Consider the following 26,050-nt stretch of genomic DNA (forward strand, 5'->3'; position numbering starts at 1 on the left):
ATTTCTAGTAAGGCTTCTAACAGGAATCAACTGTGGTTTATTGGTCTTCATGGAGTTGTTCCCTTTCTCTCTATCAATGTGCACTGCCTCCAATTCCAGATTTATGAAAGTGTGTTTGTGCTTTCCTGAAATCTTTTTGTATTTCTTTTTCTTTTTGTAATTTGTACTTCTCAGTCAGTAGACATATTCTTACTGCTGTTCTGACCGCTTTCATTAAATGCAGGTGTTAATTTATTTCCAACAGATTCACTTCTACTAAAAACAAGTCATCCCAAAAGCATTTAGCTTTACTTAAAGATGAATAGGTGCACAAGGTAAAACAACCAAAGCAACAGTGACATCTTCTGGATGAAGGAGATATTTTTCTTTAATCATGAATCAAATAACGTAACGTAACTGGAAGGCATAAAACAATAAAGAAATTATTGTCTCCACATTTTTTCCTCTCCTACATTTTTTGCCTTTCATCTGATAAACATAAACCCCCCACCAAAAAAACACAACTTGACATTACTGTTCACTTGGCAACGTTGGCCACTCGTCTTTACAATGCCTTGTCAAAAAAAGAAACAGAGGCGCAGATTAATAATCATAATTCAATATGAAATTTTACATTTGATTAAACTGTGGCACCAACACAAAAATGCACTTGTGATTTTACTTTCGCGGAGATTGAAAACTTAGTTTCAGTACAGGTATTTGTTCTTTTGCTTCTTTGTCTTTTGTTAAATCACAAAACATGCCAACCAAACCATTTACTCTCAGTCTTTATCACACAGTGTGAGCTGGCTAACATTTAAAGACATCAAAACTGCCTGATACAAAACTGTAAGAAAAACATACAACAATACTAATTATCCAGCCTTATGTTAACTGTCTTTCCCAAAATATTACATTCTTAAAACTTGCCAGCTGTCAGCTGTAGGCTATGAAATCTTCACATCCAGTGCCTTCAAGCGAAAAAGTATTAAGTCCCAACTTACTGCTTATTTCGCACCCATGTCCCAAATGTGTCATTGAGCAGTTCGCTAGAAGTTTCATCCAAATAAACATGGTGGGACCCACGTGATTGGGATAAGGGTTTCTTTTTTTTGCCTGTTTGTGCAAGGATCAACCCATTATTCTCAGCTTTAATCGTGCCTTGATTCTTTGATATTATGCATTATCACAGTCTTTCTTACATGTCGGTCCAATATGGCCCTTTGAAAATAAATAAAAGCCTCTTTGGTGACCGTCTAAATGTCAGTCTCTTTCAGGCCATAGCATTCTGCCAGATCATAAAACTGATAGCTACTCTGCTCACAAGAGTTGTAAATCCCCATAGACACCGTGTCCACCGTTTCAATTCGACCAACAGCAGGTGTGTTGCATTTTCCCGTCCCTCCCTTAATTTTATTTGACAGATTATTTACTTTCTCTTTGAGCTGGAAGGAGGACTTTCGCAGTGGTGGAAACAGACTCCATCTCTTGAAACCTAGTGCATGTCCTTTTCTTGTGTGTAGCAAAGAGCTGCCGCAGGATTCGTGCACAGCGTAGCCAGGCTTATAATCGCCTCTCTGATCCCTTGTCATTCCCTTGACAGCAGTCCGCCATCTCTGGTCATAGAAGCGGCGAAGGACCCTACGTTTCTGGTAACACTGGCACTTGAGGAGCCTGGTGAAAGCCCGCTGGAACTCTTTACTGGAGCAGGGGTAGATAATGGGGTTGATGCAGCTGTTGAAGTATCCCAACCAAAAGATCACCTTGAACACAGTTTCAGACGGTTTTAGTGCCGGGAAGAAGGAACCTGAAAGGAGATGAAGCCATCAGGAAGATGTGTGAGTTACCATAAAGTAAATGAACAATATAGAACAAATATTTTCGCAAATATCCTACAAAGAGCCGCTGAAGATAAACGTTAGTACTGTCAGAGAATTTGTACACATGCAAAATATATAAATTTAATAAATATGAATGATTTTTACAGTTTGATGCTGTATGTCATTTTGTCAGTCAGGTTGGATACTAAATAATAATAGGTAAGTAATAATAAAGCAAAATAATTATATGGAATAATCTTAATTTAACAAAGATATATATATATATACTGCAAGAAATGCACACGTCTATGCACAGCTGTGATGTACTATTATGTTATGTGTATATGTATTTGCACTCTGACGGCAGGATCTTTTTAATGATTTATTGTGCACCTGCAGGTTTGGTTTTTTTTGCTTATGTTTGTTAATAGAAGCAAAGGAGGTTCTGACATTTTAAGGGCAGATATTTATAGAACATGGTTCACCCACAAGCCTGAGGGCACAGAACTTTTTTTCTTTTTGCTTGAATACCATGCACGATGAAGGCAGACTTTTCTGGTACTTACAGATTTCTTGAATGGATTTAACTGATGTTAACTGATTACATGAAATGTGCCAACACAATATTAGATGGGCTTTTTCCTGTGATGGAAACTCTCGCTAAAGGGGTCAGGTGAAACATACACATTGTTATCAAAAAATGTTTTTTCCATGCTCCAAGGACACACACCAGGCTTAGCACAATGATTCATAAAAGTTTTGAAATGTTCCATTTAATGCAAGCACATCATCTTTGTTTCTGCTGGTGTTTCTGTCTGTGTTTGTTATTGGTTTTGCCTGATGTGAAATACTGGAATGGATAACCTCTAAATATTCAATTTATCAACTCTATTTAGAATAATGGAAAATGAAGGGAATTTCTATTATTTCTTGTAGTGGGGATTATAGATATTTAAGAAATATGGAATATATGGAAGTTTTCTAGCTTTTGTGCATATGACATTACACACTGGTAATTTAACAAATGAGAACATTAGAGTTTTTCATAATGAAAATTGCTTTTTGCACAGATGACTAGCAGCACAAGGCATTTTGCTTTGCTCATATACTCCCAATGCTATTTTTAGTACAATAGTCCGATGACACCCTTATTTTTCAGAGGAAGCTGCTTTTCTCTCTTTCTTTACCGTTATTCTTCTTTCTCTCCAGGCCTGGGATTTAACATGGCATCGAGCCTGGACACAGAGGCAACATTTAACAATGCTATGATGTCAAGTCTGCACTGATATCCCAGAAATCCATTTTTTTTTCTGCTTAGTACTGCACAGAGGCTTGTGTGTAATGCTCAGAGTTCATGCTCTGACATTACTGACCACTAAACAGAAAGAATGCACTTATATTAAAAGAAGTGGATGATGAAACAAAGTTGAGACTTTCTTCATAGTCTCATTTTTCTTTCATCACTACCCACCCAAATTCACTCAGGATTAAAGACTAAGATTAATAAATTAATAAGAGGAAGGGATGTTCTTTTTTTGAATTATGTCCCTAAACTGACATCACCTTTAGAGGCAGGCAGCAAGTGATTCACTGCTCTGACACACAGCCAAAACACCATGACAACAGGTATATTTTTTATGTATTTGTTTTATTGCTTCTGGGATGGCAATCTTTTTTAATTTGTGTATTTTGTATATTAGTGTGTTTTGTTTTACGCTTTTCTAAAGCTTAAACTCAACATAAGGCCACCAACAGCTAAGATATACAGACACTGAAAAACTTGAAACCTTAAAAGTGAGGGGATGGAGGCGCCCTGCTATGCTGTGTGGATGTTGGGCAAAGGCATTTTGTTGGCATAGTTGATTTTTGTCCACTTGTGCCCTCAGATTCATTGCAAAAAAACACAGCTGCTCATAATGATCACCTTTATTTGTTCCAGTATGACCATTCCTCCATCAATAAAGTTTGTCTGAATGTTTTGACAAGAAAACAATGTGAATTGTATCTGTGCAAGCTCTCGGCCAGCCAGATCAAGATAGTCTTGGGAGCTTGAAAACGAAGGTAGCTGGATTTAATTAGGTTTGTGAAGATCTTGTCCAGTTCTAAAAACAAATGTTGGCAAGCCCCAGATATTTAACCTCCAGTGGGGGTTGTGGCCTTTGGAGATGGTGCTGAGGGTCATGAGGTCATTACTTGAGCTGAGGTGTGAAAAAAGGCGTGGGTCATTGCCATACTGGGGGTCAAGCGTGAAACTAATATGAGACCTTGCCCCACCCTGTGAGGTGATCTTCTGAGGTCAGCTGAAGCAAGGTGTGAATGGGGGTTGAAATGCCTGGGAGGGGATCTCAAGAATGCATTGGAGTTGGCTGACAGTGGGAGAGTATAGCCAAAGAAACTGAACACTTATGAGAGATTTTAAACAATTTATCACCACGGTCAAATGAAGGAATACCTGTTGTCAAAATTGTTTTTGTACTCAGGTATACTGCCAGTGGTCTGCAAAGTCTATTTCAAAGAGTGATATAGTTTTATTCTGGAAAAACATGGCCGCCCAACAACTTATTAAGACACTCAATAAGTTATATGGTTCAAGTATAACCACTGAAAAACTATTTGGCTACTTTACGCTCTGGTCAAATAAGATCTTCAGCTTCACTGACAGAAAAAACCAAAACCAAATAAAGACGACTGCATATGGACTCTAAGCCCCTGTCCACACATACTTGGATATTCTGGAAGACATAAATTTTCTTTGCATTTGTGACCTTTCCTCTACTTTTAAACAGCATTTTAGGCCACTGAAAATGGGCCTTTTGAAAACCTCTTCCAGCCTGAAGATTTTCAACAACGACGTTTCTGTATTAATATGTCAACAAGGAAAGCAAGGATGTTATCTTGGAACATCAAAGATGTGCGCCTGTATTTCAGTTTTTGATGTCAGACTGCTTGGTTTTGCTGTTTTTTCATGTGTTTTCACATTGATGGAGATTTTGAAAACAAAAGTGGAAAATCCCTGTATTAAAACGTACCTGTGTACAAATAGAGGATGCCCTCTGCACTTACTCACTTAGTTTCATCATAATATCTAAAACATTTTTCTGGACTTTGTTCTTTGGACTTCTGTCAGAATAATTGAGTGCTTCCCCTTTTTGTACACATTTCTAACTACTATGATTCATTTATGGTATGATATTAATGACCAAATGACATATTATCATAATACAAAACTGCAAATATTACAGACTGTAGCAATAGTAAATGTTTACTAGTAGTTAACATTAGTTGTAAAATTTTAGATTTTCTGATTGCTTGTCTCCCGTTACTTTCCTGCTTAATCAAATCTGCTTGTGAATCACGCCCGGAGTCCACAACTAATTTAAATATTTTAAAATGGGTCATCACTATCAAATGCCCCCCACAATAACGACTATCACAAGAGGGGCTAATAATAAGGTGTAGCTGAGTATTTACAGCAGCATGACTGTGTGTATGTGGTTAATACAATACTTTCATGATGATGAAGGGGCCAGTCACACAGCATAACAATGGGTTTTGTTAATGTGTTACTGAGGTGTTTTAACAGACTTTGGACAGTAGAGGTTTCTAGCTCAGATAATTTATTGGTCAGAATCGCAGACAATAAAAGTAGCTAATGTTGTGTCACGTTTTGAAGACCTGAGATGAGCATTTACCCCATCGCTATCTTGGTTGCAAAAAAAAATGTATGTGACTAAGATTGGTGGGTCTGACTGGTAAACCACATGCCTAATGACATGCAGTTTTTGTTGTTAGCCAATAAATATGTAGTCTCATACCACAAATTAGCTACAATTTTTAAAAATGGCATGACCAAGAATTATGAAACAATTACAAAATATTTTTTAATCCAAAATGAGTGACTGAGTCCATAAACTCAACAAGAAACTCTTTACAGACGTCAAATCAGAACAATGTCCTCACATGGTTTTCAGTAGGACCAGAAGTCCTTTTGCAACCACAACTATCGCCACCTGTTGGCCTTCAGAGAGACTGCAGATTTTTTGTGCACTTCCTCATTTACAACAACCAATTTCAGTCTATTAAACAATAGTGGGTGAACATATTTAAAATCAGTTGTGCATTTTTGAAAAACAAAAAAAAAAGCATTTTCTGCTAAGCCTGAAAGAAGAACTAGTTAATTATACCACCTCAGTGGTCGTGGTTGGCTTTTACAGAGGGAAAGAAACGGCCTTAAACAGAAATCTGACAGGCCATTCCTCTTTATTTCCTCAGTTTCTGGCAATATAAAATGGGTCTGGTGTGCTAATATAGGTTGAAACGAGTCAGAGGATTCCATCTAGATTTGGATCATCACACAGAAAAGTCCTGATTGGTATAAGATGAGCTGAACGTACAGCTCTGCCTTTCGGCAAAAAGTTACCTATTAATGTCTGTCTCTGCGATGGACCAACATCACCGTGTCTGACTGACCGAGTGTAGGTTAGCAAGCGGTGCTAAGGCCCCACACTCATCTGTGAGTGGTTTGGGAAATAAAAGGCAGCCACCCATGGGGATAAATTGACAGTGTAGAACTTTATTGATCCCTGGTGGACCTTAATGTTTAAAAATACTTCCTTTGAGGAGGCCTGAGGTCATCTCTCAAAGGGTTTTTGCAAACCAGATGGCTTACAGCACGATGACTAGATTCTTAGAGTTCAGAGTTTTACTATGCTTTAAAAACCAAATTGCAGGTCATCCATTAATCTACAGCAGACGTTAGTTTAGATATTAGTGTTTTGATAGTCTGACTTCCTTTATCATGCAAATTAGAGACCTTTCTGACATTCACCAGGTATCATAAATAAAAAATAAAACAACTCAAGATAACACCAGACAAAATTAATGATCCCTTTTGGCTGAACTGCCTTTGAATGCAGATTTTTAGTGTCACCATTTTAGATTTAAGAGTCTGTATGACCTTTCCTAAAAGCAATAACGTGATCACAAAGTCAAATTATTACAATCATTACAGTAATGTTAATTAAAACTATTATTAGAGACTGCCTTGAGGTGCACAAATTGATTAATAATGTGTGTAATGAAATGTGTACTGACTTTTAACATTTTAAACCTTTAAATCTCATTCCTGTCATTTTTAATCACATGCTGAGGATGGAGTTTGTCTGATTTAGGCATACAAATAAACGTGCCCCTTTCTTTCCCATTAAGTGAATAAAATGATAAGTAGCACCAATTTCATTTCATGCACCCCGTGTGTCCCTGCGGGCTTTGCTCTAATAATTCCAGTCTGTAAAAGGAGAGGTGCAGCAAGAATCAGAGTGCTGTGTTAGTGCTTTGCCCAGTAAGATACTGGCCATTTGTTCTCAATGGCTCTCGCAATCAATTATGTGAAATATATGCAAAATGAAAATCTGTGGTGCCACCATTAACATGTGGCACCAGAGCTCTATTAGTCTAAGCGAATCTAGCCTGAATCCTGCTACGTAGGCACTCTTTATTTATTCAGTTTTGCATTTCAGTCATTCTTTTTGTTGCTAATACCCATATTGCCTCTGTTTGTGTTTTAAGGTGTGCCTTTATGTCCAGTTTTGTCTTTAAATTTAAAGCTATTTCCATTTGATTCCACTGTAAAATGTGCTCGTTCGGTTTGATTTATGTGTTGTCATAAAGACTGAATTGGTCACCCTCAGTGGAGGGCCTTTTCAACCATCTGCAGGGGAATAGAAGATCTCTTTGCCTGATTTGAATCTTACATCCCACTCTCTTAGTACCGTAGTCAACTTAATGAATATGCTCAACAATAAAACATAAATGTTTATTCTTGAAAATCATGCCTGTCTGAGTTTTTACCAAGGTAAGTAGCCGCTGGAACTGGTCATCAGTGAAGAATGTCAGTCTGTTATGACTGCTCTTTGAAAAATGTGATATTAGCCATGTGAAGGAATAATTACAGTCATGAAAAAATTACAGGCATGAAAACAAACCACTTTAATGGTCATGTTGCAGAGCTGACCTTTCCTGACAAAAGAATTGGTTTTTGTAGCATTATAGCATCTTAATTTTGATCACTTCCTGGCATAGCTCCCAAAATAAGCTGCGCATGCAATCCAGAACACGCAATTTTCTTATTTTGTTAGGCCAAACGCCAATTTTACAGAGTTTATTAACAGTGTGAAAGGGTTTTCTTAAATTAAAATTCACGGAATTTCATACGTTTAGGTTTCCTTTGCGACCAGAATTTCGAGTCTTTTATAAGAGTCTGCGCAGCTGTCAAGAGGAGCCTCTTAGACGCAAACGTTTTCAATCACAGCGTCAATTTCTTATACTGAACACGACCCATTTATTCAGAACGCTTTATTTTGGACCGATGTGCATCTCATACATGATCAGTCAGTTCAGGAGTAAAATCATAAATCATAGCAGGCCCGAAACAGGCGTGTTTGTTGCTCTTAAAGATAGAAACTTTTTAAAAGCGCATTTAGGAGAGGAACATTTATAAGAAGTCATATTCTCCGTCTTTGGCAGGAGTCTGGTGGAAATGCAACAGACTGAATCCTATTTTACGCAGGACCCAGCTCATGACCCAGCATGAAATGCTGAGAAACGGTTATATAAAAATAAAAGAGATCGATAAATAAAACATACCCATTGGCAGAAAGAAGAAAAAGGGCAGCCAGCAGAGGATGAACATCCCCACCACTATGGCCAGGGTTTTCGCAGCCTTTTTCTCCCTGGAGAACTTCATCAGCCGCACGGAGAGCGAACTTCGAAACGGGTGGTTTTTGCTGCTTTTTGAGCTCGCCGGACGCGCGTCCTCCAGCACGCTGCGACAGTGTATCCGCAGGACCACTTCCATCGACTTATTTCTCTCGCGTTTGACTCCCGCTTCCAGGCTCCGAGTAGTCCTGCGGGCCACCACGTACACCCTAAAATACATGATGAGAATGACCATAAGCGGGAGGTAGAAAGAGAAAAGCGAGGAGAAGAGCGCGTATCCCGGCTCCTCTGTGATCCTGCAGATGCTTTCGTCCACAGGCGGCGGTTCCTTCCATCCCAGGAGCGGACCGACCGAGATCACAACAGATGATACCCACACTAGGACTAAAATAGCGACTGCCTTTCTCTCAGTCATAATACTTGGGTATTTAAGGCAGTATTTCACGCCGATATAACGGTCGATGGAGATCATACAGAGGCTGAGGATTGATGCCGTGCAGCAGAGCACATCCACCGCTGCCCAGATGTTACAGAAAACCCGGCCAAACACCCAGCATCCCAGCACCTCTAGAGATGCAGAGAAGGGCAGCACAATAATGCCCAACAGGAGGTCTGCTATGGCTAAGTTGACAATGAAGAAGTTGGTGACGGTCTGTAACTGTTTGTTGCACACCACAGACAGGATAACCAAAATATTCCCAACAATTGCCACCAAAATAAAAACGGAGAGAAAGATCCCAACTCCGACAACCTGTGAGTCCATTGTGAAGTTCCTGCATGTGGTAATGCTGTCATTTGGTAACATCTGGTCCGAAACAGATCCATTAAAAGAAGTGAAAAACAGCCCATGGTTGCTTTCGTTCCTCAAGTTAGAGTCTGTCATTTTGAAACGCCATAAAGAGAAGTAAGGGAGTAAGTTTTCTGAAGAAAGCAGTGTGACACGCGTCGTTCTCAGTCTCCTTTCATTCTGTCTTTCCAGTAAGGTTGCCAAGCAGCCGTTCACACTGTCAGTATTTATCACGGGTCAAGCGAAGGGGAAGTAAAAGGCAACAAAACTAAATAAAAATAAAAAATAAAACCGATGGGGAAAAAAGAAGCCCCTGCAAAAACTACATCCACAAAGACTGACTCGTGATTAGTGTTAAACTCACTTAAACGTGTATGTACACAATGTTTAATAAACTATAAAGTTTGGATGCCATTTTTAAAGATCATTAAAAAAAAACAAATTAGGTAAATGTAAAAATATTTCTTCCATGCGACGGGTTTCCACTGCTGGCATCCTTCATAACAAATCCCAGAGTCAGAGCTGGTACAGCAGGTCTGAACCTACTGCACAGCTCCACCCACACCGCAAAAAACATAACGATGGGCTCACAGTCTCCACCAGAGAGCGTATATGTGGTCACGAATTCTGCATGACCGCTGCATGTGTACAAGCCTTAAATGCTCCAGTGCTTTTTTATCACCAGGGTGATGATGATGCGCTTATGGGCAAATAAAGTTTGACCAAAGAAACAAACAAAACAAAGCAAAAGGACACGTGTTGGAGGTAGGGGGATAAAAGCTATGTTGTTTATTACTCACCGGTTATTACACACCAGAATAAGCCTCTCTTTCATGCCATAAGTGTAAAACAGTGGCACATCACTGAGATTATCCAAACTGCCACCAGGCACCGACAAACCATACTGACCCCGGTGTGAAAATCCGAGTGCCTTCAGGCAAAGCGGTAAAGCTTCCCAGTGGCACTGCAGCTGCTTTCTCCAGGCCTGGTGTGCATAGCTGAAGTAGAAAGATGGGCCTGCACAAACCACTAGGGAGCCCAGAGGAGAGGAAAGGTCAAGAGGCAGGGTCACAGAGAGGCCAAACAAACCCTGCATGGAAAACGATCAACCCCAAACTACCGGTCTGTTTAGTGTAGCAACAGAGCGTGTTGTGACACATAGTTAATACATGTCTCCAGGATGAATCTCAAACATGTCTTGGCGAAAAGTAATCAGCAACACCTAAACATACCACACCAGGATGTTGTGGTGTGTGGATTCACATGCATATTTATAGAAGACAGTATCTAGTTTTGCTGGTACTGGAATACTGCTCTCCTGCATGATGAAAGCTTCCTGCTGATAGTGGTATCTACATCATCTTAGATTGAAACAAATGATTGCCTATTTCCAAGTGCCCATCCTGCAGGTGCGTGCAAATTCAGTAGCACTTTCTTTCTTTCACATTTTGTAATAAGAAGTACTGAATCATGCATTGAATGAAAAGCAACTTAGGAGAAACTTCACTAGTTTTCATATCACACAAGGCAGCCGAGCACTCTCAGAGGCCCATAATTACAGCTGAGACCTCTTCAGATTGGTTGGTTTCCACCTCTTTCTTCTTATTAGTTTGAGTGCTCGCAATAGGGCTAAGAGTCCGTACCCATGCTGGAGAAAGGCCATGTGTGTCTGCGTAGCTCAAAAAGCATTAGAGCTTTACCCCCACACCCCCAAAAGACCCTAATGATGATTACACACCAGATAACAAAATTGCTGGATGGATGGATAAAAACTGAAGAGACAACTTTTCTATTCTTAGATCCTTTGTACTGCAAAAAAAGTGTCAAATTTACCTTAATAATAGAGCCAGTTAGTGAGTGTTGGTGAAAGTTCTCAATGCTTTTAAAATTTTTGCTTCTAAAATACATGTTCATAGAAAAAAACACACACAAAAAAACAAGCTGTAAAATAGGTACGGCATGCTTCAGACATGACACATGCCCACCTGTCCCCTCATTTGAACCTACAACACTGAGGCACTGTACTTCCTGTTTTCATACTGAACAGTGGCTCTGGACCAAAATGTGAGGTATGCAGTGTCCAGTATGACGAGTTCAGTTCCATTCATTTCATTTTATGTATACAGCGCTAAATCACAACAACAGTCGCCTCAAGGCACTTTATATTATAAGGTAGACCCTACAATAACACAAATACAGAGGAAAACCCCAATAATTATTTGACCCTCTATGAGCGAGCACTTTGGCAACATTGGGAAGGAAAGGAAAGGACTAGTCAGAGTTTATAGCTGCTTCAAATTAGATTTCTTCTTTCTCAACGTCATCCCTGCACTCAGCTATAGTTTGAGCTAAGTAGCAGAAATGCTCACCAGAGTTAGTATCACCGTCACCATCAGAATTTATTTGAATTTGTTCACCATTTCCATGCTAAGGCATGAATGTGATCACAGAAAATATGGCGGTTGGCATTGAGCAGTGAGACTGACTGTCCATCAAACCAAGTAGCTGAGCAGTTTAGATAAAAAGCCCCAAAGCTATATTAGCAACTTGGGTCTAATATCGACTCAGGAGTCTGGCTACGGGCAGCAGCATTTCTGTTTCTAGTCACGGTGAGTCTGCTCAGCTGTCAGAGCACATCCTTTATTATTAAATTTATAAAAAAGAAAAGCTACAATCTCATCCAGCCCACCTGCTCCTCCTTATAAGAGAGCTAAATCCGCAGTCATGCAGAACCGACTTTAGACTGCACTAACGCAGGAGATATTTGGACGAGCCTGTTAGAGAATGTTTGAGGTAATGATACATGGGATGAACTGGAGGTCACTAAAAGTAATGTCCTTACCAACCCGCTCAAGATTTCCACTCAGAAAGTTGAAATAAGAGAATTTCATATCCACATTTGGACAAGTGGGTAAGATTTATAGTCCCTACTTTATGGAGTGAACCCACTATAGACAAATTTTTTATTCCTCACTAAATTCTCAAAGTTTAAATATTGATTATTGTGTTTGAAAGTCAGTATAGTGCATAAGTGCAGCTCTATTGATCTGATGTCATTGTTCGACCAACAAATTGGAGAATAAAGCCAACAGTCAAACCTCAGAGTCAGAGTTTTGTTTCATATTCAGTGTACAAACTGAAAAATTTACTTTGATTTTTTTTCACCCTTTTTTTTGTTCAGACTACAAAGGAATATATTTTACTGTCTGATACACAGTGCCAAAAGGTTTTGTTCACTTACAGTTGTAGTGGGAATTTTGCATTATGTGGCAAAAAACAAACAAATGTACTGCACGCAGAATGAGAGTTTGCTGTTTTTGTGTTTTCCTATTCAGTTTTATGTCATTTGAATTTTGTTTTTACTTATATAATGACATTTATTTTGTAAAGTGCCTCCAGACATTTAATATTGTAAGGCAGGGGTGTCAAACTCAAATACACAGTGGGCCAAAATTCAAAATTAGAACAAGGTCGCGGGCTAACATTAATATTTATTGAAAAATATCTTCCTCCAGATTTAAGAATGAATCTCTTCTTATGGACTCAAACAAGTTTTGCTGAAAAACTGAATGTGGAACAAGCAAAGCTTAATACTAAACAATGTATATATTAGCTGTATAATACCAGTAGGCCAGCTCTAATAGTAATTTGGTATGGCTTCGCGGGCCAAATGTAATTAGGCTGCGGGCCAAATTTGGCCCGCGGGCCAGAGTTTGACACCTATGTTGTAAGGCAAAGACGCTACACTATTTCAGAAAAAACTTTAACCATCACCAACCTGATTTCCTGTGAGTAAGCACTCGGCGACAGTGGGGAGGAAAAACCTCCCTTTAACAGGAACATTTAATGACACGCAGTAGTGGCTTCTAAAGACACAGTGCTTGCTGTGAGGGATAATCCTAACGTTTCCTGCTTCTCATTTTTTATGTGTATGTGATGATGCTTGATCTCTATAAATGTACTGTGAGTTATTGTGTGCGTTTCTGTGTTGTTCTCTCTACCCTGACTCAGGTACCGCCCTGCTTCCTGTGGAGCCAGTGGTTTGCGCTCATATCTCAGGAACGCAACTGATGATCAAAGTCAATTTTTCACAACCTCTGCCCTGCTCCACTCACCCTCAGAGGCTTTTGACCTCTATCAAAATTCCTGGTATTTCCTGTGATATCGTACTGTATGTTTCCAGTGAGAAAAATGCCATTGTAGCCTTTACAGCCTAAATAATTTCTTAAGCAGTCCGCCATCGACGTGTTAAAAGTAAAACATCACTTGTGTGATTTATCTATTTGTCTCTGCGTTGTACTGAATGTTTGAAATGATGTTTCAAGCTGTCAGAGACTGGAAGGACGAGTAATCTGTTGCCTGCTCATATCTTCGTTCCATTTGTTATGATGCTAACCCAGATTTTTGTACATTTAGACATTACACACGCACACAGACACACAAACACATTCCTCTTTCCTCTCAATATGGCAATCTGCACTAGACTTTGAATGTGTGCCATCTTATCAGTTCTCAGCAGAGTGCTTGGACTCAGTCGGCCACAAGTCATGCTTTGATTTCAGCTCATACACAACTGTTCAAAGGCTAAAATGTTTTAATAGGTCAAACGGTCAGAGGTTTGTTATACTGCTTCTCGAATTGCAAGTGTTTTATTAAAAAAAAAAAAACATCATCAAAGACAATGCAGACTTTACATATTTTTAAGAATTAGTTAAAGAAAATAAAGAAAAATCTGTGGACTTCCTAATACGGCTTTCAAAAGCATATTTGCTGTAAATCAAGGCTATTTTGCATCAGAGTCAAAGAGCTGCTCTTTTCACCCAGGCTTCACTGTAAATCCAGCAGCAACAACAACATATGGCTCTCTGCTTGTATTCAAGTGTTGATTTACACCTTGGAAATGTTCCTCAAAGAGCTCTGTGAGCAGATGGGAAAATTTGTTGCCTGTTTTCATTTAACAGGATCTAAATTGGGGCATTTTTCACACTTTTCCAATGCTTAATTAGTGCCATTACAAAAAGAACACATAGCTGCAAGTGGAAATGGGTGAACAGAGAAGCAGTGTCATTATGTTTTCACCATTTATCATGTCCATTCTGCCTTTGACGATGCAGATAGTTCTCCATTTTACCCTTAACCCTCCAGGCAAGATGTATTTATAGAAATATATTTTTTAATCTATTTAACTTATATTTTGAATGTCTAGATATATAGATTTTTATCCAATATCTAAAATTATATCATTATGCGACTCAAAATTTAGACTTTTTAAATGTATTCTTATTTCATTTTTCCCCGTATTTATGTATGTCTAATTCTGGATCCAATCAGTGACATCATAATACTTTTAATTCATAAAGACAGGGCAGGCCAGCTAAAGGATAAGCATGATTTTCTGAGACTAAGTTCTTAAATTAAGATGTTTGAAACCAGTCTCAAATATGGACTGCTATTATGGCAGCTGTGGAATGCAAATCATATTGTGATTGTCAGTTTGGATTGGCATGTTATGAGATTATTCTGTTTGTATAAAAGTTATAGGGGCCATGGCACAGGACCTGAAACAGACCAGAGTACCAGCATGCACGGAGGGGAGAATCTGAATCACTGGGAATGATATGCTCTAAGAATTAGAAATGAGCTGTTTCAGATTCTCTCACGAAGAAAGTCTCAGGACAGATGTGATCTTTTTCAGGCCTAATTTGGGGCACTGAGCATACTATGGTATGAGAAACACTGAGATTACTGGAAACAGGAAAAAAATATTTTTGGTTACATTTTCATTAGTGGTAGCTCTTTTTTTCATGTTCGAGAAACTGATTTCAGATGATCGGAGCTTTTTAGCATATTATCCTGCTTGATGAAGCCATCAGCAGATGGGTGCAGATGTGGTCATAAAGGGATGGACACGGTCAGTATTCGGGTAGGCTGCTCAGTTGTTACTAAGGGGCCCAAAGTGTGCCAAGAAAATATCCTTTACAAAGGAGAATGGATCCGTGCTTTCATGGATCCGTGCTGCACCACAGTCTGATCCTACTATCCACATGTCACAATGTTATTTACTGTTATAGCCTCAGTTACCTGCTCTTAGCTCATAGGAGTTGCACCCAGTGTGGTCTCCTGCTGCTGTAGTCCACCTGCTTTCACATGTTGTGCATTCAGAGATGCTCTTCTGCATACCTTGGTTGTGACTTGTGGTTATTTAACCCCTGACCTCAGCAAGGCATTTTCTCCCAGAGAACCAACGCTCACTGGATATCTCCAGTTCCTTCTCTGTGAACCCCAGAGACAGAGATGGGTGTGTGGGGAAAATCCCAGCAGTTTTTGAGACTGTTCTCAGATCAGCACCAACAAGCACAAAGTAACTTAAATCACCTTTCTTCCCCATTCTGATGCTCTGTTTGAACTTCAGCAGCTCATCTTGACCACGTCTGCATGCTTACGGTCATTGAGTTGCTGCCATGTAACTGGCTGATTAGCTTTACTTTAACAAGTAGTTGAAAATGCGTACCTAATAAATTGACCAAACAATGCAAACTTCCGTTTGTACATCTGTTGTTTCACATAACATCCCAGGGCTGATTGCACTCTTCTTCACATGTGGCCACTGAATGTGTGCTCACAAACTGAGCATTTGTACTATAATAAAGAACAGTAAATTAATGAGACAAGTCCAAATGACAAAGCATCTGTTCTGTAGTCCCCTGCTGTTAGGCCATATTTGTAGGCCGCCCATTGTTCCACAGTCAGAGGATAGATGAAACTGCATTTAGTCAATACCTGGTAGCAGTCTACCCTTCATCAAGGCTTAATTGTGGGGTTACCAAGCTGCTTCCTCAGAACCTGAGTGGCTTAAAAGTAGGTTTTGTAGTGACAAATAGAAAAAGAAGGGCCATTCAACATCTTTCGCTCCCAACTCTTGATGTACTGATGCTTGGTCAGCACACTTTCTCATTATATTTTATCACACGTAGCACATGTATACATAAGGAGCATGTTTGGACACTGGGTAGCATAATGACAGGACCTCCAATAAGAAAGATGTTTGAGTCTCATCTAGGACTGCTGTCTTCACACGTCCAATTTACTCTTGTTGTTGACCTCTTTTTAAAGAAATGCACCAGCACTAAGTTGCTACATTTAGAAAAGGCCCGCTCATCTTTGCAAAATTGCTGAAATTCAGATTTATTGGAAAGTTTTCGAGCATTAATGGCCTGTTTGAGATCATGATTCTTGATTCACTGATTTGAGTCCAGACTTTGAATATGTCACTCCATAACTTCAAAAGTCTTGGGGATAAACCAAGAGATATTTTGCCAAATGTGAGACAAGCCTTTGTATTCTTTCTGGTCAGTAGTACTTTTCTGTTTGAGACTCTTCCGTAGAGAGTCTGACTAGGGCTGGGTATCGTCACTGATTTCTAGAATCGATTCAATTCCAATTCACAAGGTCCCGAATCGATTCGATCCACGATTCGATTTAATTCGATTCGATTCGATTTAAATCTGGGAAATTTTGACAGTCAGAGATATAATTCAGATCAGGACATTTACATATTTTTGTATCTATAAAAAGGAAGCTGACACTCTCAAGACTTTATCCAAGGTGTGAGCATCACAGCAGATGCCTTTGTGTCAAAGTAGCTGAAGATAAAACACAGAAAAACATGAAGGTGATTTTCCTGGCCTGGGATTTTATAAAAATATTCTGCAGTACATCAAAAACGAAAGAAAACCATTAATTAATCAACATTACCTCTGACGTTACAGCGGTTTTATTAGAGACATGGCTAAGCATTTTGCATTTTGAATAATTTTAAAAAGTTTCAATTTGTTCAGTATTGAACAGCAGAAATGAGGTTTTCTTTTCGGAAGACTGTAAAAGGGGAAAAAACAGCGGCCGACAGCGCTGTAAGCAACAGTAGACTTGTGTAACAAGCAAGCGAATAATGAAGAAAGCGAAACTGTTCGAGAGAGGGGGGGGGGGGGGGGGGGAGAGAGAGAGAGAGCTGCGCATCGCAATGGAAGCAAAACAGTAAAAGAATTCATGACGATGTTTATGTGAAGCGTTTGGATCTTCTTTTGCTGCTGATTCGGTCAATATTGTTTGGAGAGAGATCAAACTAACAGCTTTAGAATCAGCGCATAAAGGGCGTGAACACAAAGCGCCGACCCGGATCAGCGAGTTGTCGGCTTTCAGCCCCGACTGTGAGAAAGGCGACATCTAACTGATTCTGATCCGCGGGTCGCGCTGTGTGTTTAAGTCTATGTGCAGAATCCCTGTACCTGCTCTCATTTACTGTTTGGTGGTTCTTGAAATTTTGTGAGATGTCACCAGAGATTCTGGCATTTCGGACAAAATAAATTTATATTAAAAAATCGATTCAGGATTTTAATGAATCGATTTTACGTTATCCAAGCCAGAATCGATTTTAATCGATGAATCGATTATAAAAACCCACCCCTAAGTCTGACCTCTCACTGACCTCAACTGGGACAAGTGAGGCCTAAAGATCTTCAGATTTTGTTCTGGGTTCTTTTGTGACCTCCTGGATGAGTTGCTAATGTATTCCCGGAGTAATTTTGGCAGGCTGCCCACTCCCGGGAAGGTTCACCACTGTTCCAGGTTCTCTCCATTTGTGGATAATGGCTCTCACTGTATACTGCAGTCCTAAAGCATTAGAAGGTTTTGTAATCCTTTCCACACTGACAGATGTCGATGAGTTTGTTTCTCAGCTGTTCTTGAGTTTCTTCAAATCGTCGGATTGTGTGTTGTTTATTGAGATCTTTCAGCCTACTTTGTCAGATAGGTTCTATTTAAGTGATTGCTTGATTCAACGGGTCTGAAGTAATCAGGCCTGGTGTGGTTAGTGGAATTAAATTCAGTTTTCCAAACAATGTGCTTAATCAGAGTTAATTAATGATTCAACAAGGAGGGGCAATTACTTTTTCACATAGAGCCACTTGCGTTTACATATATAAACACTGTTTAAAAACTGCATTTGTGTTTCCTCTGGTTAATTTAATCTAAAATTAAAGTTTGTTTGATGATCTGTTTAAGATCTATTTAATGATCTATTTAAGTGTGAGAAATGTACAAAAAAGTAAGATCAGGAAGGGAGCAAATACTTTTTCACAGCATTGCACACAAAAATACACACACACACACACACACACACACAAACACACACACACACACACACACACTTCTACTACCATATACATTTTTTCTTTGGAGAGACATACATTCAGTTTCTGGGAATTGACCATTTTTAATTTCCTCTTCCAAAAATATAGAAAAAGCTAGTGGTGCTTACAAGAATAAAATACTAAAACAGCTTAACAAACTGTCTTTACTAGTTAATATGAATATTTTTGTTGTGTGGGTTTGAAGGCAGAAACAATTTCTGTAAAATTGTTGGCACACAGACATTTGAAATGTTTACTTTTTGTTCTGATTCTGGTATCTTGTTGACAGCATGACACACCTCCGGCAATATGAGATTGGTCTCTTTGCATTTTAATGTTTGTCTGAGGACTCTGATTGCTCCACAGTTTGCTAAAATAAATGCAGTTTTCTTAAATTGCTGTAGTCAGTTCTTCTGCATGCCCGCGATTTTGAAGGCCGAGACATATTTGTTTGTATTTTCTCGGAGACAGAGCTGTTAATATGCACCCTGGAGTTGTGCAAATTGAGTAAGAAAATTCAAAACAATTATATTTCGAGGTCAGGATTCAGCAGTGTTGTCCAAATAAACATAAATTCATGTTTCAATATCCCCAAGGTAAAGTGTCTGATGAGAAGCAGATATATACATACATATATATATACATACATGATCTACTTTGATCTTGCCCTCTAGCCTCCTTCTCCATGGAGGGTACTGCCCCTTGTGGCTGTTCAACTTGTAGCCAAGCATCTCACTGATCACTGCTGCCGTATTGTAGATCAGCTTGTTAGTGTCGGTAATCGTGGTTGTAGGTATCGTCCGTAGTGCTGCATTAACATCATCTAGCAGACCTTCTGAGGGTACTTCACGTAATCTTGGTAACCGGCTACGGGGGATCCAGGTTTCAAGCTTGGCCATTATCCTATTTTTCAGGTCAGTTCCTCTCGCACTCAACGATCCTTCTCCTATCGCACTTGGGGCTATGTACCCAATCTCGGGTAGGGGTGATGATATCTCCTCCCTGACCTGGCGTCCTGACTCCTCCTTGCTGTAGCATTTGTGTTGTACCTCGTCAATCTCTAGCTGTGAGAGCAGTCCCTTCTTTCGAATGTTGGAACACTGAGCTACTAGTTGTTTCGCCGTCATTGTGGATGTTGGGTATCGAAGATATACACACACATATACGCACACACACACATATATATATATATATATATATATATATATATATATATATTCGTTTGAATTTGCGCTTGTTTTTTGCTTTCACTTTGCAATCGCGCGAACTGTGTATAGAGAGCGACAGCACTGATTGGTGAGTGACGATCATTTGCGCACCAATTTCTCTGACATCGTCTTATCAATCGTTAGCTTACTATGCAAACATGACAAGTGAAATCTCCGGCAGCTTAAACATGTGAGAGGTTGATCACGCAGAGAATCGCTGAGCATTATGTGAGTGCGTGTGTAAAAGCAGCAGGATATATATTTTAGTTCTGCTGAGCCAAATAAGACAGGTCAGGGTGAAGAAGTGACAGCCAAAGAAAAGCTTACCACAAAACGGAAAAGTTATGACAAATCAGACTATAAGGCAAAAAGAAAGTGCAGCTTTATGGTTTCATGGACAAAAGAATTTCTGTGGCTGCAATATGATGAGCTAAATAACCAGGGCTGCACATAAGTGGTCCGCAGGTGCGCATTCGCTGTCAAAATAAAAAATGCGCACAAGATAAGAAGTTGCAACGCGTGTTTGCATACATAAGATTTTCTGGAAGAGGACAGACATTTGTTTAGAACTCTTAAAGATGTCAAAGAAGCTCCTTTAAGCAATTGCTTTGGTGTTCCTCCACCTCCAAAGAAATGTCAGAAGGAGTCCGAACCACAAAAGAAGCACGTATTCTCGGAAAAGTAGTTGCAGGAGGTGAGCTGGCTTCAAACAAATGATGAACGCACAGAGATGTGGTGCAGAATGTGCCGTGAAAATTTAATAAATGACAAATTTAAAAGGCATGAACATTTTTTTTTGTATCGAAAAAATATCGAACCGTGACACCAAAGTATCGAACCGAACCGAACCGTGAATTTTGTGTATCGTTGCACCCCTAATAAATATATATATATATATATATATATATATATATATATATATATATATATATATATATATATATATATATATATATATATATATATAATGACAATAAAGGATTCTTCTTCTTCTTCCTCCTCCTCCTCCTCCTCGAAAGGCTTCAATAAAATTATTTCACTGGACAAATACCATACAGTATATACATATATTAAACTAACAGGTCAATTGCATGCTATGTTTTAATTGTTTGAGTGCAGAAAGATGTCAAGTGAACACAAGCTGAACTTCTCTCCTTTTTTCCTGTTCTTACTTTTGTTAGTGTAAAGTAATAAAAAGGCCCATAAGGGGTTGAAGTCTCATGAGAACAAAGGACAACATCAAGTGGGATGTTGAACATGATCCCCGAGTTTAAACTAGAAACACTGGAAAAACAGAGAGACAACAGAGCAGAGGAGCAGAGGAAAGAGGCATTTGTGGTATGACAGTGGAGACAGGGCATGATTTTCTTTAGGCTCTCAACTTGAATTCTAATGTTAAACCAGACTGTTGTTTTTTTTTTTGCTCACAGAAAGATGCCACCAACAGTCATTGAAACAGTCATTGAATTTTGGATATTTGGAGACTCTGTAAATTACAGTTTGTGGAATGTGTAGGTGATTCAGTGCAGCGTGACACTAGCAAAATAGCTAGTGCCTGCTCCAAATAACTGTAACTGTGAGCTATAGAGTATATATATATATATATATATATATATATATATATATATATATATATATATATATATATATATATATATATATATATATATATAAATGGGCCCTGCGACAGACTGGCGGCCTGTCCAGGGTGTACCCCGCCTCTCGCCCTATGACAGCTGGGATAGGCTCCAACACCCACGACCCTGAAAAGGATAAGCGGAAGCGAATGGATGGATGGATATATATAAATGACAAGGTGTTTTATTCTGACAAACATGGAATTCTTAAAAAAAAGTAACCCACACACACAATTTAAAACGCACAACATTTATACTCATTAAACAGAAAATACACACACAAATACAAAAACTACTAACTTGTAGTGCATTGCTTTGGGCCCGCGGGTACAATACATTACAAATATGGTAAATGGTAAATGGCCTGTATTTGTATAGCGCTTTACAAATACCATAAATAAAAAGGAAAACCAATGGCCTTTATCCCTTTAGGCCTGCAGGGCCATTTGGCCATCAACTAAATCAATAAGCCTGCGGATATTGCACAAAGACTTTTAAATCATTGGTAAATACAATGCTGAATCATCCATCCATCCATTCTCTTCTGCTTCTCCATTGTAGGGTTGCAGGGGGACTGGAACCAATCCACATGAAACGTATACAATTACATCAACTTGAAGCTACACAGACGCATTTTTCATGGTATACCTAAACTGGCTTTATACTCAAAAGCCTCAGGTGTGCCCCTCGTCCTTGGCCCGATTCAGCAGAACAAAAGGACTTCCTGTTTCATGTCCATTCATTTGTGGTTTTTCCTCCCCCTTCAGTTGCTCCCTACTAAACCCACAGAAGATGCTGAGAACATGTCACCCCCCCACTAGTGGAAACAAAAATCATCTTACCCCATTTTTCCACCTGGTTTACAAAGCATCAAAACTCAAATGATGGAAAATACACTTGATAGATTTTTTTTAAATGTCTGGTGTTTTAAGACGCCACTCCTTGTGATCCTTGACAATATACACAATATGTGAACGTGTCCTCTTCTGTACCTGATTTAGGGTGGGGATGTGTTTAACTGAACAGGTAACAGCTCATTTCTCCCTAGTCTTCAGCAGCAGACACCTTGGTTAGCTTTCATTGACACTTCTAAGCAGGAGCACAGCTACACGGCTTGTGGTGGCTATGTCTTACCATTCCCTACTGTTAGTTTTCAATGATTTAATTCAATTTTCAGTAAAATAAATAAATAAAATAAAATCACATTTAAAATAGTTTGAAACATGGTTTTGTTAATATATATCTCCTATGTAAAGTCTCATATATCAGGATATAGTGTCTGAAGTAATGTAACCAAGTGGCCACACAGGAATTTACAAATAGTCTCTTGCCCATCCGGTGTAGTGATAAGACCTTCAAAAACCCAAGACAAGAAAGGCAAGCAAGTAAGGTCAAGGGGCTCGTGATAAGCAAGCAGATTCAAAGGCTGGACTGATAAAGCTATAACACATAGCCTTGGCATCTCATCTGGCATCTGTCATCTGGGAGCGTGAGTTCGTTTGGGAGCTACTATGGTATACACATATAACACCCATTTATTTCTTGACAGCTATTGATTGTATTTGGTGAGACATATTTGATGTTTTTATAAAGAATATTTATGCAAGTTAATGATAGGACTCTGAGGTAATTCTGGTCTCGACAGTCTTTGCTTCAGTAGTTTAGCAAATTGTCATGGTCCTGGGCCATGTTGGCCCAGTGTTCTTAGTTTCCTTGTATGTTTGTATTTTGTTCCTTGCTTAGGCCATGTTTTCTGAGTTGCCCTGTTGTGTTGTTCCCTAAGTGTTTTCCCTTCATGGCTTTTACCCCCTGTGTGCCCCTCTGTGTATTTATGAGCCCTCGTCTCCCTTTGTGGTTGTTTCATGTTTTCCCAGCCCGTTATGTCTGTGTTTTCCCCGTGCTCTCTCTCCTCCGGTCTGAACCTCTGTGCACTTCCTGTTTACTTTGTGACTCTCACGCCCGTACATGTCATGTTCAGTTCACCCCGCCCTGTCTCGTTATGATTATCAGTGTCACCTGTGTTCCCCGTGTGTTCCCACTTTCCTCGTTAACCCTCTGTGTATTTCTGTTCAGCGTGACGTCGTCCCTCATGTTGTGTGGATCTCCCTGTGCCTTCCTGCGAATGTTAGTTTACTTTTTCCCAGTTAGTTCTGTATTTCCTGTATTCTGCCGTGCCAGCATTAAAGCTGTGTTCTTTAAGTTCATCCCCGTGTCTGTGAGTTTTGCATTTGGGTCCTCCTCCTGCTTGCCACACAGCGATTCATGACAGTACGACGTCACCAGTAATGGACCCAGCAAACTCCGTTCGGAACCGGCAGCGTGCAAACTCCGCCTTCCCTAACGAGAGGAGAAGGCAGGAGGCTCGGCACGCCCGGGAGCACGAGTCTGCCTTTCATGGGACTCTATGGGCGCTAGGTGGGCCGCGCAGCGTCCAAATGGCAAAGGCTGCTGCTTTTTCCCCACACCGCCCCACGGTAAGAAGAGTTGGAGGAGTCAGCCTATCGCCTGCCACAACTCCTCCGGCATTTTCGACTTCTGGTTCGCCTCTCCGGTCGCCGCCCACGTCCCGCGCAAAGAAGAGGGTTACTCGGCGGTCGGGGAGTGGTTTCGAGCCGACGACAAACGGCCTTACCCCGCTGCAGGCTTTTGCGCTCTACCTGGGACTTCCGCGCTCAGAGCTGCACAAGCTCCCTGTCTCTCCGGCGCAGCCTGGTTCGTCATCGGCTCAGCCAGCCGACATCACCGAAGTGCCTGCGCCCACTGCCTCGGGAACTCACGGCACAGTTCCCGGGAAAACACGACGCTCACGCCGTCGCCACGCTAAAGCTACTGAGCAAGCTCCGGTGGTGAGTGAATCTGACTGCTTTTTCCATGCGAGTTCCAAGCCCGACCGTCTCGGACAGTATTCGTTTTCTGAGTCTGCTGTTTTTCACGTCCGTAACTCACCAGAGAAGAACAAAAAGGTTGAATATGACTGTGTTTCTAGGCCTCATACTGTTTCTACGTTCGCCTCCGCTTCTATTACGCACGAGACTGACTTCATCACCACTCTAGAGACTGCTGTTCATGCTAAATTAAAGAATCCTGGCACTATAAGCCCCGTGCGCGTCATCCCTGAGGCCATTAACTCTGGGTCTGTTAATTCTGGTCCTGCAGTGCCTACCCTCACGCCCGTGTTTGAGAGCGACTATGTTTCCTGTGCTCCTCCCAGGTCAGCAGCAATTAACTCACAGACAGATTATTTCACCGTAGAGAAGCAAAAGACCGTTTTTGAGCCGCATACTTGTGAACAGCACTGTGAAGTTAACAGTTCTGCGGTCTCTGTACCTGCTGAGTGTGAGACTGTGAGTGGTGTGTCTCCACTCCTGGACTATGCTGCTCCCCAACCTGTATATTTAGAAACGGTCTGTGTGAATGCTCCTGTGTCCATAACGGATCCCTTTGTGCCCGGTATTACAGACTCTGACTCTGCTAAACCTGGATCTTCCTGTGCAATGACTGTTTTAGAGACTGCTACTCCTAAGATGGACAGCTTAAGGCCTACAGAGTCGCTAGGAGTGGCCCGCCATGAATCTCTGTTCGCTAACACTGTTTCTAGCTCCACTAACTCTGTTTTCCCTGTGTCTGTTTCTGCTCCTGAGCTCAGCTCTCCCGCTTCAGTTTCTGTAACCAAGGCAGCGTGGGCCCAGCCTTCCCTAGCTCCCGTATCAGTTCTTCGGGAGAGGGTAGCTGAGGTCCAGCTGGTCCCTGCTTCTGTTCCCAGACTGGCAGAGGCTCCTATCATCCCGGCACCCGTACCTGCTCCTCGGGTGGGGTTGATGGACACCCAGACTTTGCCTGCTCCTGTTCCGGTTCCCCGGGTGAGGTCAGCCGTGACCCTGCCGACTCCTGCACCCGTCTCAGTTCCTCGGGTGGGAGCGACAGAGGTCCAGCTAGCTCCTGCACCTACACCAGCCCCCAGGGTAAAGGCAGCCAGAGCCCAGCTCGTCCCTGCACCCGTATCTGTTCCTCGGGTGGGGATGGCTGGTGTTCGGCCAGGCCCAGCACCCATTCCTGTTCCCCGGAGGAGAGCAGCCCAGAGCCAGACACCTAATCTACCACAAGCGCAACTCCCACTACAACTGGCATTGCTGTCCATAACTCAGTCAGTGGCTCAGTTATTAGCACAGTTTCCTGTTTTGTCACCAGTTCAGTCTTTAGCACAGTTAACGGCTCCATTACCCACTCAGTCATCCGCTCTGTTACCACCTCAGTGTCTTACTCCATTGCCTGTTCAGTTAACGGCTCAGTCATTATTAGCTCTGTCATTACCTCTGTCACCAGCTCAGTTCATAGCACAGCAACCCGCTCGGACACTGCCAACCTCAGCTGGAAGCCTTTGTGAGCTTTCTCCGCCAGCTGAGGACTGCGTGGTGCTGACAAACTTTGGACAGACTGTTTGCCCTGCACAGCCCCAGCCGTTGCATCCTAAGCAGACTGCGTGCCCTGTGCAGCTACAGTTAGCGTCCGTCCAGCCTCCTGTCTCCGCTGGAGGGTCCGAGGAGCCCGTCCAGCCTCCTGTCTCCGCTGGAGGGTCCGAGGAGCCCGTCCAGCCTCCTGTCTCCGCTGGAGGGTCCGAGGGGCCTGTCCAGCCTCACGCCTCGTCAGCTGGAGGGTCCGAGGGGCCCGTTCAGCCTCCTGTCTCCGCTGGAGGGTCCGAGGGGCCCGTTCAGCC

The 26,050-nt window shown here is 41.0% G+C and overlaps 1 protein-coding gene across 1 annotated transcript; it reads right to left on the minus strand.

The window, feature by feature from the left end:
- Positions 1-331: 331 nt before the first annotated feature.
- adra1d (adrenoceptor alpha 1D) lies at positions 332-9,937 on the minus strand. Its single transcript, XM_080879197.1, has 2 exons — positions 8,445-9,937; positions 332-1,786 (listed from the first exon to the last, which is right to left on the minus strand). The coding sequence occupies exons 1-2, from the start codon at positions 9,397-9,399 to the stop codon at positions 1,236-1,238; spliced, it is 1,506 nt and encodes a 501-aa protein (XP_080735323.1). The 5' UTR covers positions 9,400-9,937; the 3' UTR covers positions 332-1,235.
- Positions 9,938-26,050: the final 16,113 nt, after the last annotated feature.

This window comes from Rhamphochromis sp. 'chilingali' (assembly GCF_963969265.1).
Source record: "Rhamphochromis sp. 'chilingali' genome assembly, chromosome: 4".
Lineage (NCBI taxonomy): Eukaryota > Metazoa > Chordata > Actinopteri > Cichliformes > Cichlidae > Rhamphochromis > Rhamphochromis sp. 'chilingali'.

Excerpts from the sequence above, each read along its gene's own strand:
- adra1d (XM_080879197.1), bottom strand. The coding sequence starts at position 9,399 with ATGACAGACTCTAACTTGAGGAACGAAAGCAACCATGGGCTGTTTTTC. Across the intron at positions 1,787-8,444 it reads TTTCTTCTTTCTGCCAATGG|GTTCCTTCTTCCCGGCACTA; the intron begins GTATGTTTTATT and ends ATCTCCTTTCAG.